This window comes from Lingula anatina, chromosome 3 (assembly GCF_051362555.1).
Source record: "Lingula anatina isolate TDL-2025a chromosome 3, LinAna3.0, whole genome shotgun sequence".
Taxonomy (NCBI): Eukaryota; Metazoa; Brachiopoda; class Lingulata; order Lingulida; family Lingulidae; genus Lingula; species Lingula anatina.
The window spans coordinates 9,782,009-9,799,500 of NC_141769.1; the positions used below are offsets into that span (position 1 = coordinate 9,782,009).

The 17,492-nt window shown below is 35.5% G+C and overlaps 1 protein-coding gene across 5 annotated transcripts; it reads right to left on the minus strand.

Annotated features, from left to right (window-relative positions):
- Positions 1–885: 885 nt before the first annotated feature.
- LOC106151828 (zeta-crystallin-like) lies at positions 886–17,020 on the minus strand. 5 transcript variants are annotated; one of them, XR_015333472.1, is made up of 10 exons: positions 16,910–17,020; positions 15,226–15,362; positions 14,512–14,664; positions 14,163–14,326; positions 13,776–13,827; positions 12,533–12,682; positions 12,221–12,322; positions 11,841–11,936; positions 10,959–11,178; positions 8,963–10,303 (listed from the first exon to the last, which is right to left on the minus strand). XR_015333472.1 is itself a non-coding variant. In XM_087008856.1 (10 exons), the coding sequence occupies exons 2-9, from the start codon at positions 15,349–15,351 to the stop codon at positions 11,017–11,019; spliced, it is 1,005 nt and encodes a 334-aa protein (XP_086864982.1). In that variant the 5' UTR covers positions 15,352–15,362; positions 16,910–17,013; the 3' UTR covers positions 8,963–10,303; positions 10,995–11,016. The 5 variants fall into 5 exon arrangements, 4 of the variants coding, with proteins under 4 accessions (XP_086864983.1, XP_086864981.1, XP_013380703.2 ...); XM_087008856.1 differs by having other exon boundaries at positions 10,995–11,178; positions 16,910–17,013; XM_087008857.1 differs by lacking the exons at positions 8,963–10,303; positions 10,959–11,178 and adding an exon at positions 886–2,066 and having other exon boundaries at positions 16,910–17,013.
- Between the last annotated feature and the right edge of the window lie 472 nt (positions 17,021–17,492).

Below are 17,492 nucleotides of genomic sequence, written 5' to 3' on the forward strand. Positions count from 1 at the left end.
TTCGGGGGGGGGGGGGGGGGGGGGGAATTGTCCGGGGGGGAATTGTCCTGGGGGGGAATTGTCCAGGGGGGAATTGTCCGGGGGGAATAGTCCGGGGGGGAATTGTCCGGGGGGGAATTGTCCTGATACCCCATTAACTCTCTGCAGGAATTTGTCTTGCCTTCAATATTGTAACTGGGATGTGTACACAGTTACAGGCACATTTTACCCATGACATTGTGTCAGTGAAACAAAGCTTTCATCTTGCCTTTTACTTGTGCCTTTTATTTTAATCTTGCGATATTTGTTTCACTTACATTCATGAATATAGTGCCTTTTTATGCAGATTAGATTTTTAAGCCTGAAAATGCATTTTAAATGCAAACAATCCCGAATGTAAAATTTATACAGCATTGACCAAATTTTTTAACTTTCGAAGCTAACATGGTGGAAGCTATTGTTTGTCCATCATTTTTATTGTTTATATTACAGACTTTTACATATACATGTGTACATGCATGACAGTGTTATGATCTAGTGCTGTCTTGAGTAATAGATTAGAGTTCAATGTTTACTATATTAGCCATCTTTAATCTTTTTTGATACAGCAATTACATTCTGAATTTATTTTAAAAATTTATCTTTGTAATGAAATGTCAATTTAATGGCAGTCCTTTACAGAATAGACAAATGTTTGTGGTTGAGAGAGTAACAATGTAATTGCAGCACATGTATTGAAAAGTTACTTTTCAACATTTAGCAATAAACTTGTTGTATATTTTAAACTGTTTAACCACTTCTTTTAGTCCGTCTTACAATAAGCAATAAAATCCTGTTATTTTTCATTTATATGGTTTTGATATCACTTCACCTTTCATTGGCACAGCTAAGAGACACAACATTGCCTTAGTAAAAAATTATTCCTTTATTGGCACTGTTGTTTTGTTAGAAGTTAGAGACACAAAATATTGCCATACAGATTTAAATATTCATATCTGACATACAATACTGCTGTTGACATCTTCACAAATTTTAAAATCAAAGCAGCATGAAGTATGTTGCAGTTTTATTGACGCTGATCAATCACATTGATTGACAACTGTAAGAAAATGTTTTCTTAGATAACGGCTCTCACCATCGTCTGGAAATAGGGCCCCATAACAAAATATCAGGCCTGCAATACTACTGCAATCTGCAGTTCTTTGCAAATTTGCCGCAATATGGCTGCAAATTAGCAGCAATAAAATTCTTTTTGCAAACTCTTTCATTTTGCAAGGAAGTCTTATAAGGTTAAAATCTATCTGTACATCATACTTACGTGAGGAACAAATTTACATTGTCTTCCATTTGAACCACCAACAGCAGAAATAGCAAAATCCCCGTCACTGTAACAATGACTAATCACAGTTATACACTGTTTTGGAAACAGTATTTTTTGTGCTTGTCTTATTATCCAATGGACAGAAATCAGATGGGAGAAAAAGCCTACACCGGAAGGCTGCATTTAGTATTAACACTGATTTTAAATGTTTGCTTCGACAATTTAATGCAAAAGGAAGAACAACAGATGAGCATTCATATACAAATTCAATCTCCTGTAACTTTTATCTAGTATATAAAGAAACTTTACTTTATCTCTGGCCAAGCCCTTGAAGGTGTCCATCCCTAATTATAATATTGTTATTTAAAAGCAAAATTACATAGCTAAAGTTCCTAGATTCATAGAAAAGTTCATAGAAATTCTTTCCAGCTGGGACAATTTTGCCTGCAAGCTGTAGTAGTTGACTGTGCTAAAAATTCTATAAACCTGTGGTCCCATAATTTTTATTAAAATTAATTATCTGCAAACATTGCATTAAGCACTAACATCATTCTTCCTAGGCAAGAGATAATTGATCGGCAGCTAATTTTGTACGGTACGTGTGCTATATCTGCAGAACCAGGTTTCCCTTGGACCCCTGATTGCTGATGACATCTATGTGTGCTTGTGGCGCCTCCTTCAGGTCATATTTCCTGTGTACCACTGGTTTCAACCAGCCCTGTTCCATACCAGCATACATGAAGCTTCCCATCATTTCCCATTCATGCTGCAATGTAAATTTTTGATAAAAATCAGTCTGACTCAGTCATACCCAAGTAATAGTACGACAAGCAATACACAACCCAATGAGTGCTGTTTACCTGTCACAAGTTAAGGCACAGACAGAAGAAATCAATGCATTTATTAAATGTGTTATCAAGTAATTTAATTGTTTGAACCACAACCACATGGCTGTTTTGTACAATAAATAGATAAAGTGTCTGAAACTAAAAAATTTTTGATTTGATGCTTGGAACTAATGAACACCTATTAGGTTGATTTTTAATATTTTCAAACATTTAGAACAAAGGACAATCAGTGAGTGAATATATACAAATTTTTAATCATCACACAATGAATAAAGCAGGCATTGGAAAATTTACCTAATTAATAAACAAAGTTATTTGTAACTGAATTATATTGCAGAAGAATGCTTAATGGGGAAAGCTAACATGAAAAATCAAGCTCTAAAATTACGGTATCAACATTAAAGAGTAAAAAAAAATTTTAATAAATAAGCATACCGGTTCAGTCACCATGAGCATGACTCCAATAACTGATGTTTCAACTGTCATCAGTTGACGAGGGTTGATCTCACAACTCCCACGATTACCTATAATCTAAAATACAGTACTTGGGGGTAAATGTTTGAATTCAATTTATGAATACAATAAATGCGCACTCTTGTCTTTTATCTACACAATAATGAACATTCATTATCTGTCTTTTAATTTGAATCTCTGGTCGCATAAAAATAAAAAGATCATCAAGATGTGATGTTAGTAAAAAATATTATTACAAAAACAATGTGATGAAAAAAGTGATAGAATACATAATGGTCCCCAAGAAAATGTACAACTTACACATTATACATGGATTTAGCTTATAAAATGTTCTATAAAAGTATAACAATTTGTCTACCAGAATGCGGCCATGTTTCTTGCAAAGCATCGTGTCAGCAGGCAGGTTTACATTGGCCAGCATCTCCAATATAATATCAACTCCCTTACCATCTGTGGCCTCCTATAGGAAAATACAGATTGAAACATAAATACAGACAAATAAGAACTTAAACATAGTGAAAACATGCCCATAGAAAAAGTGAGGATCAACCCATATGCCTCTTAGTTTTTTCTCATCCTTCTTCATTAAGCCTAAGAATACTTTTGTCATCTTAATTCCAATTTCCTGTGACAGGACACATCAAACATCACCTTTATTTTGTCCAGGTACCCCTCTTCCTTGTGATTAAAAGCATGGTGGGCCCCATTCTCCTTGACAAGATGCAGGCCCTCTGCTGTGCTGGCAGTACCTATAACCTGCAGACCCAGGTTCTTAGCTATCTGACAAGCTGCCAAACCAACCTAAGAAAATAATATACAAAAAAAAAATAAAGTTTAATCTCATTTCTAGATCTGCAATTTCTGTAAATACTTATATTCTAAATATATTTCATACTAGGAAAATAAATTGTGGCACTGAGAAACCTTCAAGCAATTAAAATATAATAAAATATTTTTGCTGACTAGAAGCCTCAGAGAGGATGAAGACACCAACTTGTAATGCTGAATAATTATATGCAAACTGCCAATGCCTGGGGTCAATAAACATGTATTTGCCAGAAAAAATTACTGATAATACTGATCCACACATTTGAGTATCTTAACATGATATTTAAAAAGGTATCTTTACTATCTAGATGATTTCTATAATATGGTATCTGTATTGTGATGTTTACAATGAAAACTTACTCCCCCACTTGCACCATGGACAAGCACAGTTTCTCCTGGTTTAGCACTGCCCCTAAAAATAGTGAGCGAAATTCCTCTTACTAGTACAAGGAAAATACATATTAACCAGGCCATTGCTGTGGGGCAAACAAACTGCCCTTTCTTCCTGGCAAAGGTCTATCTAGGTAAAAACTGATCTAGTTAGTAATACATGAAAGTTTCTCGGTAAAAGGTCCCATGTTCCAGATAAAGACCCCTACCCCCTTTGAAATTGCTGGCTATGGGCCTGTTACCAGTAGTTCCAAAGTTATGGCTAGTCATCAGTGAGTTTCAGAAAGATTCTATGAACTGCTGTTATCAGTATGCTTCTACCATTTCCAGTAATTGCCCAAACCCAGGGTGTAGTAACTTCCATCAGCATATGACAAGTTACCAAACTAAAGAAAATAACTGAACTGTACCTAATAACAAGGGCCCTATATGCAGTGAAGTAGGGGACTCCAACACAAGCTCCCTGTGTAAACTCCAAGTTTTTATGGAGTTTAAAGGTTGTCCTGTCATCAGCCACTGCATACTCAGCATACCCACCAGAAGCTGTGCGAACTGTGTACACGTGGTCTCCTTTCTAGAAAAATTTGTTGCAGAGGTTGGAGCTTTGAATATGAAATATTCATTTATTTACGAAAATATTAAAGTCTAAAAACACTCCTCCCCCCCCCCCCCCATGCACACACACACATGCACACAGACAAATAAACTTTTTATCATTGTATATATTATACAATTTGTCAATTAATCTACAATTTTTATCTACTTAAACAGATAATTAATCAACGTGCACTTCAAAATTCATGTAATCACGTTTTTTCCTGGTTGCAACAGATGGGTTGTTATTCATCATGATATCATATAATACTGGTATCTGAACATTCCCAAACTCATTTCTTCATTAAATTGCAAAGCTGGAAACATGAACTTCTACTGTCTTTAACTCTAAAACTTATGGAGTTAAACCAAACAGTGAAGTGAAGTCACAGCAATCACTTACTTTAAACTTAGTGACCTCTTCCCCTAATTCCTCCACTATTCCTGACACGTCCATGCCAGGGGTATAGGGCAATGGTGGCTTCACTGTGTGCATTCCTGTGCGGATATATGTGTCCACTGGGTTTATCCCTGCAGCTGCTACCTTGATCAAAACCTGGAGAGATGTACTTAGATGAATATATATTAAGTTTTGAATAAACTCAATGTAACTTATTTCATTAACATTTTCAGTCTGTCAGTTAAGTGTGTATGTGTGTGTGTGCGTGTGCGTGTGTGCGTGCTTTAATCATACTTTCTACACCAGACCGAGCTGGTGAAAATGTACAGAGATAGATAGTAATAGTTATACGTAATACAAAAAAAAACTTTAACACGTACAGATAAATAGCACCAAAATCACATATATAGACATGCATGCATTGCTATATACACATACACATCCAGTATTTCAAAATCATAAACTAGGTGCAATCTTTATGAAGAATCAACTGTTCACAGCATCGATTGCATGCCAGCATCATACTATAAGTATTGTACATGACATAAGATATAGAAATTAATTATGCACGACCCTGTTTTCTACTATGTGAAATACAGTAATTATTTATAGCCACAGACATCACTAAGTGGAAGATGCAGTACAGTTTCTTTTCTCAAAAGCAAAGTTAAGGAATTTGGCCAAAGATATTATCACTGTTTTGTTTGGGTTGGTCATTATCATTATATGGTTTGCCCTCAACATAGTGACCTGTTTCAGTATTCAAATTGTGGCTGCTAATTTCTAAATTTGGTTAGGGTTAAATGTTTTCCTTTACCTTGAATTATATCAAGGTATTTTTCTTTCTCAAAAATAAGTTTAAAAGTTTTACATGTTCTAAACTTGAGATTTTCTTGTTATACCTTCTGCTATGCCATAGTTGTATACTACTGTCTGTAAGTCTAACACTAAAATCTTTGTGAAGTTTTTAAGAGCATGCTTTTTATGCATTCAAAGTCTTTTTTGGTGGTTTCGTTTAATCAAATTAAGTGTCTCATATTAAGGATTTTCTCAAACAGCCAACTGTAAAAGAGTACATTTCAATGCACGGATTTCTACATGGCAACTCACTTCTTTAATTTTTTTTCCCATTTTTCATACTCCATGTGAATGACCTAATTAATTACTAACCACCTGACTATTATTCTCACCTGACATTTCCCAGGTTTTGGAATGGGGACATCTTTAGCCAGCACCAACACCTCAGGTCCACCAAACTCACTCACTCGGATAGCTCGCATCACCTGGGCCATCAAACCACGAGTTAAGAATGGCATCTACAGCGTATCTTCCCCGGAAAGAAAACAAAAACCAAGAATATGCATATATATTAATCAGAGGATATTGGTTGAGCACCCTGAATGTTTAGGATGTTTCAACTAAGTGATACTACACACAGCTACAGTACCTTTAACGGCACTTGGACCTATTTTATCAGCAGGTTGTTTCCAGTTACAGAGAGACTTATGAAGTGGGGGTTACATGTAGCATTCAAGTAACCTTAAACATTTTAACGTCCAAGCTACATGTGAAATTCATATTTGATGGATTCTGTTATCTACATGTATAGCTAGCTTACATATAGTATGACAATGCAGAATACATAACAGCCAGAGCATTGTCAATCTATCTGGAGTATCTAGATTATTAATGTTGACTGAGACCTCGACTATTCGCACAAGTGACTGCGCAGTGCGCGGTCCACGATATAGCAGATATTACACTGCACCGACACATGTATAATATCGGTCGGTATACCATGACAGAATGAAACTTGATATTTCCCTAAATTAGGGCTTAATACTAAGTGTTGTCATGTTGTGTCTTGGTATACTTTTAGCTTTCTAGCTGAAACTAGTCAGGTGTCTTCTGACCAGCTTTAATTACCGGTAGCTAGAAAGCTAAAAGCTACGACTGGCCTGGTACTCACCTCAATCTTGCACACGTTTACAAAGTCGACCTAATTTTGTAAGTAGGTCAGCTGTTAGTTACCAAAGGTCATTTCATGTCAAGGCAATTTACTTACTATACAGTAGTTTGTTAGGAATAGAAGTCGTCCCGTTTCCAGAGTCATGCCTTGCTTGTGCTATACGTAAAAAAAGCAGCACAACAGAATACAAAAGCCTTTGAACAATCTCAACGGTGGCTAAACGGTGTCTCAACGTTATCTTTTACAACTGCAGTAGAATCTACGTCTGTATACTGGGGTCCGCCATATAGATAAACGTCACAATAAAATATTCGCCCCGATAGATACGTCTGTATACATACACGTCTCAATAGATTGACGTCTCGTTAAATTTACGTTCCGATAGATCCACCAACAGATTCCTATAAACCCACGTATCTTTAGATCCAGGTACCGCTAGATCCATCTATCTGACATCGTAATCGGCTAAAAGGCCCATATCAACTTGCGTTGTGAAATTTAGAACACATTTTTATGTTCTTTTTTGTTTTGTTTTGTTTAGAACACATTTACATGTAAATTCAGAACACTTTTTACGTGTTCGAATGTTGCATTTTGAGAACGCTTTAAACAGTGTTCTGACGCTAGAACAGTAATTAAAGTGATAATAACTCTTCGTTTCGGCCAAAAAATGAATTTTCCTGGAGTAAACAACAATTTTCCCATACTTACCAATGGTTAATGACTCCATTTTTACATTCAAAGTTAGTCCCTGGTTTTTTTCTAAAAAGTTTGGTTTTTTGTTAAAATCTCTTAAGAGATTTTAACAGAGTATAGCCATCAATGGAGGTCACGTGGTCTAAAGACAAGCTCAGATATCAGAATAATAGCTATAACAGCCGTTTTTGTGGGAAAACAGAATATATTATATTTTCATGAGTCATTCACAATGTTTTTATTGTGAAATACTGATTTCATACGAAGAGTTATTATCCCTTTAAGCGTTGTGAAATATAGAACACACTTTTGTTCTTTTTATGTTCTTTCACTGAGTATTGTGTGAAAACGATCTAGTAGAATAATATATTGCTGACTGCGTACTGCCGTTTTAAAGAAGTGCATTTTATGTACTGAGTAGTATACCAACCATTTCGAGCAATAGTGTACCTGTAATGGATCTATCGGTATTTGGATCTAAAAATACGTGGATCTATAGGTATGCGGATTTAAAGGACGTGGGTTTATGAGGACGTCATATCTATAGGAACGCAAATATATAGGACAGCAGAAAAAAATCGGATCTATCGGTATTTAAATCTAAAAAGACGTTTTTTCCGTTTTTCCTTTATGTATCTATCGGTAACGGGAGTATAGGGACGTGTAATATTTTGGGACTAAATTTTATCCGTACGTACCCTGTATACTAAACCAGCAGGCGGTCCCCAGCAGGGGTGACTGTATTCACGTAAGGTGCATGTTCATGCACTAGTACATGTAGTTTGATTCCCAGCTCTCTGACCTCCATGACAACATGAAAGACCCCTATTCCTTTTTCCGAGGAAAATTAGATTTGCTGGATTTTTGGGGGAAAATACACATATATATATACTAGCTTTCAAATAAAAAGTAGACAAAAACTTTAATTATAAGAGATTTTTGTTAGATTTAGAGACAGCAACATTCAACTTTGGCATATAGTAATTATATAAAATTTGATAAAAATTCAGGTACCAGAAGATAGTTTCAAGAAAATGCCCAAAATTGGCAAATATATATAACAGTTTCCCTACCATTTCTTTTAACTTAAATATTTATCTTGATATAAGTACAAAGCATTTAAACAGTTACACTCACACTTTAACAGCAAAAAAACCCATTCCTTTTTCGTTATTTTATTCACCACATCACTTGCTTCTTACTTAATTTTAAGCCAGTGCCCCGTATTATAGCTGCTATGTATCATAGGCATTAATAGTGTTAATTGATGGCAGTGGACCCATAGCAGATAATGACATTTTACCTACTATCAGCAGATTTCTGACTTTTTGGGAGCCACAATCGGACATCCCCAATTAGTTTAGTGTTTTCATGCATAAAACATTTTTGATTATTTTAGCAGAGTCCCTGTACGTAATGTGTATAGAGCTGCATCTGGCAATCAATGTGAAATTGTGTTAGAGAAGATTTCACAATTTTATTTCATTCAAATTTTGCTCATGCTTTTTGGGTTTTGTATACACTTTAACCCAGCAATGCACTGATCCTGATCATAAAGATACAGTGTGTAATATCTATGACTGTTTAAATATAAGCTTCTAAAATCTGTCATCAATTTCAGTTTTAACTATTTATTCACTTCTTCCGGTACGTGTATTACATTTAACTTCATTTGGGCTATATAAGTCCCAAGAAATAATTGTGATAGACTACATGTATGACCAATAATTGTTCTATCATGGTTAAACCAACTCATTTTTGTCATCCTATTGAATAAAAGATGATGACAAATATCAAAGCAAAGTTTGTTTTATCATCTTAAAGCCATTAATATAAGCTGTATGGTTATGGATTAAGGCAAACACATAACAGTATTCTAAAATCTATCTTATCAATGTGCCATAATAGGCCTGTAGTTGCCAATTTCAATACAAGGTAAGAGACTGACCCTTTTAACCCTTGCATGACCCAAATTTCAATTCAGATTGGACCTTTTCTGGCCAAAAGGGGGCTTTGTCAATGAGTGCTTTCCCAGAGATTTAGATCGATCTAAAGATTAAGTTTTAGATCAACCTAACTCCCTGGGGGTTCACGCTAAATTGCAGTCAGCCAAGCGGGCACCATAGTTAATTACCCCCTTACAGCTTTTAGTAGGCGGGACAGACGCTTAAGCCGGCCAAGCTGACAGTAATCTAGTGAGACTCCCCACAGGGATAGATCGATCTAAAAATCTATGGAAATGGGGTGAATGACATCCCCCTCCCCACTCCACGGGTCTGCACCCATCAGCATTGAAAAAAAGAACAAAGATCTTAAACTGTCTTTTTTTCAGCAGTTAGTTTCAATTTGGACATGCATTTGAATGCAAAAACACATCAGCAATTCCTTGGCCTGCTTGTTGAAACTTGCTGCAGATTTGGAGAAAATTTATCCCTCTTGCATGCATTACCATCCTGTTGGCTTTCTGAAGGATTTATTTAAAATTCTTGACAATGAGTAAAATTAAGGCACCATCTAGTGTCAAGCAGAAGTCGATAAATCCATCTGCCAGCCATACGTGGTGATCATACAACTGTCAAGTATGTCCAAGAGAAGTCAGTGTCTAATGTAGGATGGAAACATGTGGGACAGACTGTCATCAAGAAGGACAGAAAGCTGTAAATGCCGGCGACAAGCAGAAATGACAGCAACACAAGACTGTTGAACAGGGCCCCATAACTGAACATGGCCACCTGTATCTTGACACTGATAGCACTGCATCTTGTAGCACTGAATGTATGCTACATCTAAAGACCCCATTTTACCTGAAACAGATAAAGATGAAATGAAGGTTAAAATACATTCCACACAGCTTCTGATCATGCATTATGTCAATGTGAACCATACCAAGGCCTGGAATTTTACAGGTAATGCAAACATTCTTGACCAAACAACCATTTCAGTTTTTCCTTTTAATGCGTGAAATGTGTGCCATTATGAATGATTTTAAGTTAACTTTTGGGATATAAAAAAGGGTTACCAAACTTACAGGCAGCTAAAATGTTTAAGACTACAATCCTATAGCCTCCAAGCTTTCAAATTCACCCAGCGTTTATTTATTAAATTACAGTAAAATTCAATAGCCAATTTTCCCATTTATCTGTATGTAAATACCCACTTCCTCCTGGGACATATTTAAAGTAAGTGGCATATATTTATGTATTCTTTATAAAAGACCATCTGGGGTAGATCCAGAGATATTTTCTGACAAGCTTCCTTATCTTTGTTGATCCATTTGCCATTTTTTGTAAGTCTTCCGAGAGAAAAAATTAGATACCGTCAAAATAAACTTGAAAATCTGATCATCTTCTGGAAGACGCAGAAGACGTCCTAAAACAGCCACTGATTATGGTATCAATCTATATATATGTACAAAAAGTTTAATCTTAAAACACTACAAACAAAACATATAGCACTGACCTCATTCTTTTAGGCATGAAGTAAAAAAATCCGTACCATATTTTGAATGACACCAGTACTATATCTGCAGAACAAGGTTTCCCTTGGACCCCTGATTGCTGATGATATCTGCATGTGCCTGTGGTGCATCCTTCAGGTCATATTTCCTGTGTACAACTGGTTTCAACCAGCCCTGTTCCATGCCAGCATACATGAAGCTTCCCATCATTTCCCATTCATGCTGGAGTGTAAATTTCAACCATAAAAAGAAAATTCTCCTTCTTCACGAGGAAAACAAAAAAAGACAATTGTACTAGACTAACAGAAAAGACAATCTAGGCATATCAGATATTTTTATGATTTTTACTGAAGTCAGTTGATTATACATGTACAACAAACAATTAAGTTGAGGTGCACTGAATGCTTTTTAATACTTACAGATTTTATAGTACATGATGTTTTTTTTTTTTTTTTTTTTTTTTTTGCAGGGGGGGAGGGGGGAACTTAAACAGATTGTTTCAGATTATGCACAATGCTGCATACTGTTTACATATCTACCATAACCGTTATAAACATTGGATGTGCCATACTTATCATTGCTACACAACAGAATATGCCAGTTTTACAAAATTAGTCAAAAGAGCTTGCCTTAAAAACTTTCCAGATATTTTTAGTGAAGTGCTACTCACTTTCAAACAAAATTAAGAAAATTTAAACTTCACACAAGGGGAAAATTCAGCAAAAAATTTGATCAAGGTAATACATTTTTTATAAACTGAATTATGTAAAAAAAAAAAAAAAACTTAATGGGTGTAAATTATTTACCTGTTCCGAAATTTGTTTATTAATGGTATCAATGTGATAGAGTATAACAAAGTAACTTGCAAGTAAATATAAGCATACCCCTTCAGTCATCATAAGCTTGACTCCAATAACAGAAGTTTCATTTGTCATCAGTTTGCTAAAGTTGAACTCACAGTCCCCACGATTACCTATAACCTAAGACACAAAATTTTGAGGTTAATTGTTGAAATTCCATTATGACCACATTTTTGACACTAATCTATACAAGTAAAATCAATCAAGAATGAAAATTTAATAAATGTTTATTCAAATTTGATTTTAGGAATTTAAAAAATAAAATAATCATCAAGCATAGTTAACAGAAAATACACAGTATGAATTTAAATACAGCATGAGGAAAAATTGTACATAATGGCCTCCTTGAACTTTTTATTAGTTTAAAGAATCTTGAATGTTATAATATTGAAAAAAAATTATACCATAATTCGACAATGTTTCTTGCAAAGCATTACATCAGCAGGCAGGTTTACATTGGCCATCATCTCCAATATAATATCAACTCCCTTACCCTCTGTGGCCTCCTATTAGAAAATACAGATGAAAATATTGACAAAGACATCACCTATCAAAACACATATAAGAAAAATCATGCAAAATGAAAATGAAGGTATCAGTAATTTTTGTATTTTATATAGGTACGTAAGTCTCTTTCTCTTTTACCCTTCTCCATAATGTTGATGCAATCTGGAGTGAAATTCCTATCCCCTGTGACAGAACACATTAAAAATCACCTTTATTTTCTCCTGATGCCCCTCTTCCTTGTGATTGAAAACATGGTGGGCCCCATTCTCCTTGACAAAATGCAGGCCCTCTGCTGTGCTGGCAGTGCCTATAACCTGCAGACCCAGGTTCTTAGCTATCTGACAAGCTGCCAAACCAACCTAAGAAAATATACACACAAAGTTCTGAATATACTACCCATAGAGCGCATTCTCAACGAATTAAGCCAGGCTTTACAAAGCCGGTGACCTAAAAATGGCGGACGTACATGAAAGAAAAACCGCCTAATCTTTTAATAGTCTCTCCGCCTCTCACACGCCTCCCCACACGTCGTCCCTGCGGGGTACAGTAATTAAATCTCGGCTCCGAACATTAATATTTCCGTGAATATCTCTGTTGATATTATCTCCGTAGATAGTCGATTCATTGCTGCTCTACGGGCCAAATTATTCCTTTTTCGTCTCTGTTTTCAAAGATAATAGAACAGAAGAGCTTTTTTCCTTCGATCGCCTTCAGCCGCCATGGTTTCTTCACCACGAGTATAACTGATGAGCATGCGCACTTAATATTTCTCAGGTAGCTTCCGCATGGCGAACGGAGCCGAGATTTAATTACTGTACCCCGCAGGGACGACGTGTGGGGAGGCGGAGAGACTATTAAAAGATTAGGCGGTTTTTCTTTCATGTACGTCCACCATTTTTAGGTCACCGGCTTTGTAAAGCCTGGCTTAACTCGTTGAGAATGCGCTCATAGACTAACATTGTCTGTCAATATCTGATTAAGATGATTTTCAACTACTGTTCATTATACATATTATCTCAAATGGATGGCCATAGTACAATGTTCAAATAAAATGTGAAGTATTTAAGAGTCATTGACAATCAAAAAGCAAGTTTGTTAGATTAATGACTATACAACCTTCATGACAGAATAAAGAATATAAATTACAAGTATAATATATGTAAATCAGTAAGAAAAGCTGAAAATTAGCGTTTAGGATAAATTACCACTTTCTAAAAAAAAGATTTCACCTATTACTATTGGTAAACTAAGGTTGTAAAATATGAGGTATCAAAATTGTGATATCTTAAAGAAAATATTGCTGTGTTGTGATCTAATTTAATGTGATATCTATCATGTGTTAATTACCTACATGTATCATGTGATATTGCTATAATGTAGTTATTATAATAAAAAATCAATAATGCATAGCATGGTAATATGTTCTTGATGATATTGACAACCCATACTTACGCCACCACTTGCACCATGCACAAGAACTGTTTTTCCTGGACTGGCACCACCCCTAAAAAAATTTGAAGTGAGAAAACTTTGCAATAAAATTCTTATAACTAAATTCCAAAAATTACACATAAAAAATCAAAAATGGAGGTAGCCAACATAAAGGGGTTCCTTTCTGTAAGAGCGTGTATGCTGCGTAAAAATTTCTTGCATTAGCACACATATATAGGTAAAATATTGAGGCACTAATTGTCCACATAAGTAAAATGAGTCAGGTGGAAAGAAGATAATATCATGGAATTATACAATGATGTGCTCATTGACCATAGTGACATACATACATATTACATAACTGCAGAGTTCATTTATCTGTCAGGTAACTGAAGGAAATAAACTTACCCAATAACAAGAGCCCTATAGGCAGTGAAGTAAGGGACTCCAACACAAGCTCCTTGGGTGAATTCCAAGTTATCATGGAGTGTAAATGTTGTTTTTTCATCGGCCACTGCATACTCAGCATACCCACCAGAGGTTGTGCAAACTGTGTACACATGGTCTCCTTTCTGTAAGAGGTGGAATATGAACTTTTTCATATTACCAGGAGCCTCTTTCACAAAAGAGATTATTTACCTAAAGATGAATATATGAATATATGAAAGAATTTGTTTTTTCAGGATGTTTTTTATCACTTATTGAATGAGTTCCATTATACAACATTTAATTTCAATCTGCAAATCAATTCCCTTACTTTAAATTTAGTGACCTCTTCTCCTAATTCCTCCACTATTCCTGACACGTCCAAGCCAGGAGTATAGGGCAATGCTGCCTTTACAGGTTGATTTCCTGTTCGGATATAAGTGTCGACTGGATTTATCCCCGCAGCTGCTACCTTAATCAAAACCTGAAGAAAGCCATAAAGGATGTAATTAGATGAACAGCAAAGGACAAAAAAATTGTAAACACTAGTACATCTAGCTATAATATAACAGAATTTACACCTAAAGTTTCTGAGCCACATCTTGCTGAATTTATCCACCATCAGCAGCCCAATGTCTTCCGCAAATATGTCAGTGGAAAGCATGGAAAAGTTAGGCGAGTTAACACAAAAGTAGACAATTTTGATAACTTTTCACAAATAAAAAAGAGAGATTGAAAGTGGGAGCATGCTTTTACTCTTTTTTTTTTTTTTTTTGGGGGGGGGGTATTTTAAGCAAACCACCTACAAATTGTTTTATAACAGAATAGAATAAAGAGCACTTCCTCAAATTGCAAAAAAAGTAATCAAAATTGCTTGTAATAAAAAATTTTTGAAGTAAATCTTTTTCTGTGTACATATATACAGTCCATTGATTGCCTGTGTCATTATGTTTGTACATGTATAAGCTCCATACATACTAATACTAGTTTTATAGTTTTCTAATTAAGTCAGTGGCCCAACTGACCAACTGACCATTATTCTCACCTGACATTTCCCAGGTTTTGGAATGGGGACATCTTTAGCCAGCACCAACACCTCAGGTCCACCAAACTCACTCACTCGAATAGCACGCATCACCTGGGCCATCAAACCACGGGACAGATATGGCATTCAGGAAATATCATCATTTGAAAGTAAAACCAAAGGAAAAAACTCATAGGCTGTAACCTGAACAATGAATGATCTAAACTGGCAACATCTTAAGCTTCAGTAAGAATTTTAAGTTTCTCATTTTTAGAGATCAGTGGAAATTCCTCTCTTTTAATTAGTAACAGTAGTACATGTATGAAAATCAGAATACAAATAGAGATATATATTACATAACTATCTGCCTACATATGTGAACCTCGACTGAGACACAGGCCCGTAGCCAGGGGGGGTTCGGGGGGTTCGAAAGAACCGCCCTTTTTGTCAGAAAAAGGTCCATTCTGGGTATAATTTGATCTAGGTACACAAAGGTTTCATTATAAAAGGTCCACTTTTTCAGAAAAAGAACCCCCCTTTTGACTTTGCCAGCTACGGGCCTGATACATGTATGTTATAAAGCAGCAAAGCTGTAAAACGTACAGACATTCAGCAGAAAATAATGTTGATAGTGCACAAAAGAGAAATTGATCATAATGACCTTATAAATCATTTCTGTGAGTTTGAAAATAACAGACTCATTCTATGATATTTATTGTGTAGTTCTCAAATTTGAAAATAGGTTGATTGTCAATTTTGATGCAATACAACATAATTCTTAGTAGCACAATCACCACCAATTTTTGATTTAATCAATAATATGTACTACAAGTTACATGCATGGACATTCAAGAATTATAACTTGCATAAAGTTTCATGAGTGAGGCCCATAAAAGTTCAGACTGAAATTCCAATATGTGAAAAATGAAAATTTCACAAAAATATGCCTATTAAATGATCAGAATAGGCTGGAAAATGAAATATGTTTTAGCTCTTAAAACCATTTTCTATTAATTAAATGTTAATAAATTACATATGGTTTTTCTTTTATTATGTTCATGGTGTATTAAAAGTTCACAGCGAAGAAGACATGCAGGTGATGGCTTTATGGAGGCATATTTTCTGTGCATATAAAAAGCAGGCATAATTTTTGCAGAGCTACTGTAGATACAATTAAAATTTGTCAAAATAACTCCTCCGTTAAATCTTACAGTGTAAAAGAAGCAATTAGGCAAATACTAGTAGGCCTAATGTAATCATGAGTACCGGTCTAGTATCCATTCAGTCAAAACATGTAATTTTCCGAGCTGTATGTTGATACTCACTGACTCAGTTTTTGGCTTTACAGACACGCTACAACACAGTAACTGTATACCTTGCATATCAGGCCAAAACCTAGCACGAAAATTCCCGAGTTTGCACTCCTATTGACGGTTCTGCATGATATGTACTGGTGGTTAGCACAGCCAGGACATATCAGAACAGTCAACAGAAGTGCTAAAGCATGAATTTTCGAGCTAGCCAAAACCCTGGAAACCTGAGGCAAATATAGGCTACATGTACTGACTGTACTGTCTGGACTATACCACGCAGATCTTGGTCTTGCAGGACAGTTGACATGTGGTTTACCATGAAATGATTCATAGGTCATGTGAATTATAGTAATAAAGCTACCCGGTATGACATCACCTTTCAACACTCTTACCTTGATAGACATAAAAAAAGTAGGTCAGGCTCCGGTTTCACACACACACAAAAAACACTTATTACGTCAGTTCCCTGCTGAGGACGTGTGATGTAACACTGTTCCTGATAGGATAAGATGTGTACATGTGACCATGTTACATTACTAGCAAAGGTGTCAGCCACTGGGATTTTTTCTAAATACCCGACGTCGATATATTTACATTCTCGACGGAGGTCATGTTTTTGCTCTGTTTGTCTGTCTGTTTCAAACTTTGTCCATCCGTCTTTCTGTTGACAACCTTAAGACTATACACCCAAACCCAATATAGAGGTGCATTTCACATGCTGAAGTGTCAAAAAATAATAATGAATGAATTCAAAATTGTATTCAATATTTCAAAACATATATGAGTATAGAAGAAAAATCCACGACTGTCTCAAGTGAAATTTTTTATTTTTACCATATCTTTAACATTGCGCAAAGAGCCCTATATGGTAACGTATGTTCCAAAAACCGTACGGTAACGTATGTTTTTGCCATTTAATTTTCATTTTTAAGCCGCGTTCCGATATGTTTTTTAGTGGTTCAGTCATGGTAAATT

Bases quoted from the DNA above. Each gene is read 5' to 3' on its own strand.
- LOC106151828 (XM_087008857.1), bottom strand. From the start codon at position 15,351: ATGCCATATCTGTCCCGTGGTTTGATGGCCCAGGTGATGCGTGCTATT. The intron at 13,828-14,162 runs GTAAGTTTATTT...AAATTTTTTTAG, and splicing joins TATAGGGCTCTTGTTATTGG to GGGTGGTGCCAGTCCAGGAA. The intron at 12,323-12,532 runs GTGATTTTTAAT...ATTTTCTAATAG, and splicing joins GGCATCAGGAGAAAATAAAG to GAGGCCACAGAGGGTAAGGG.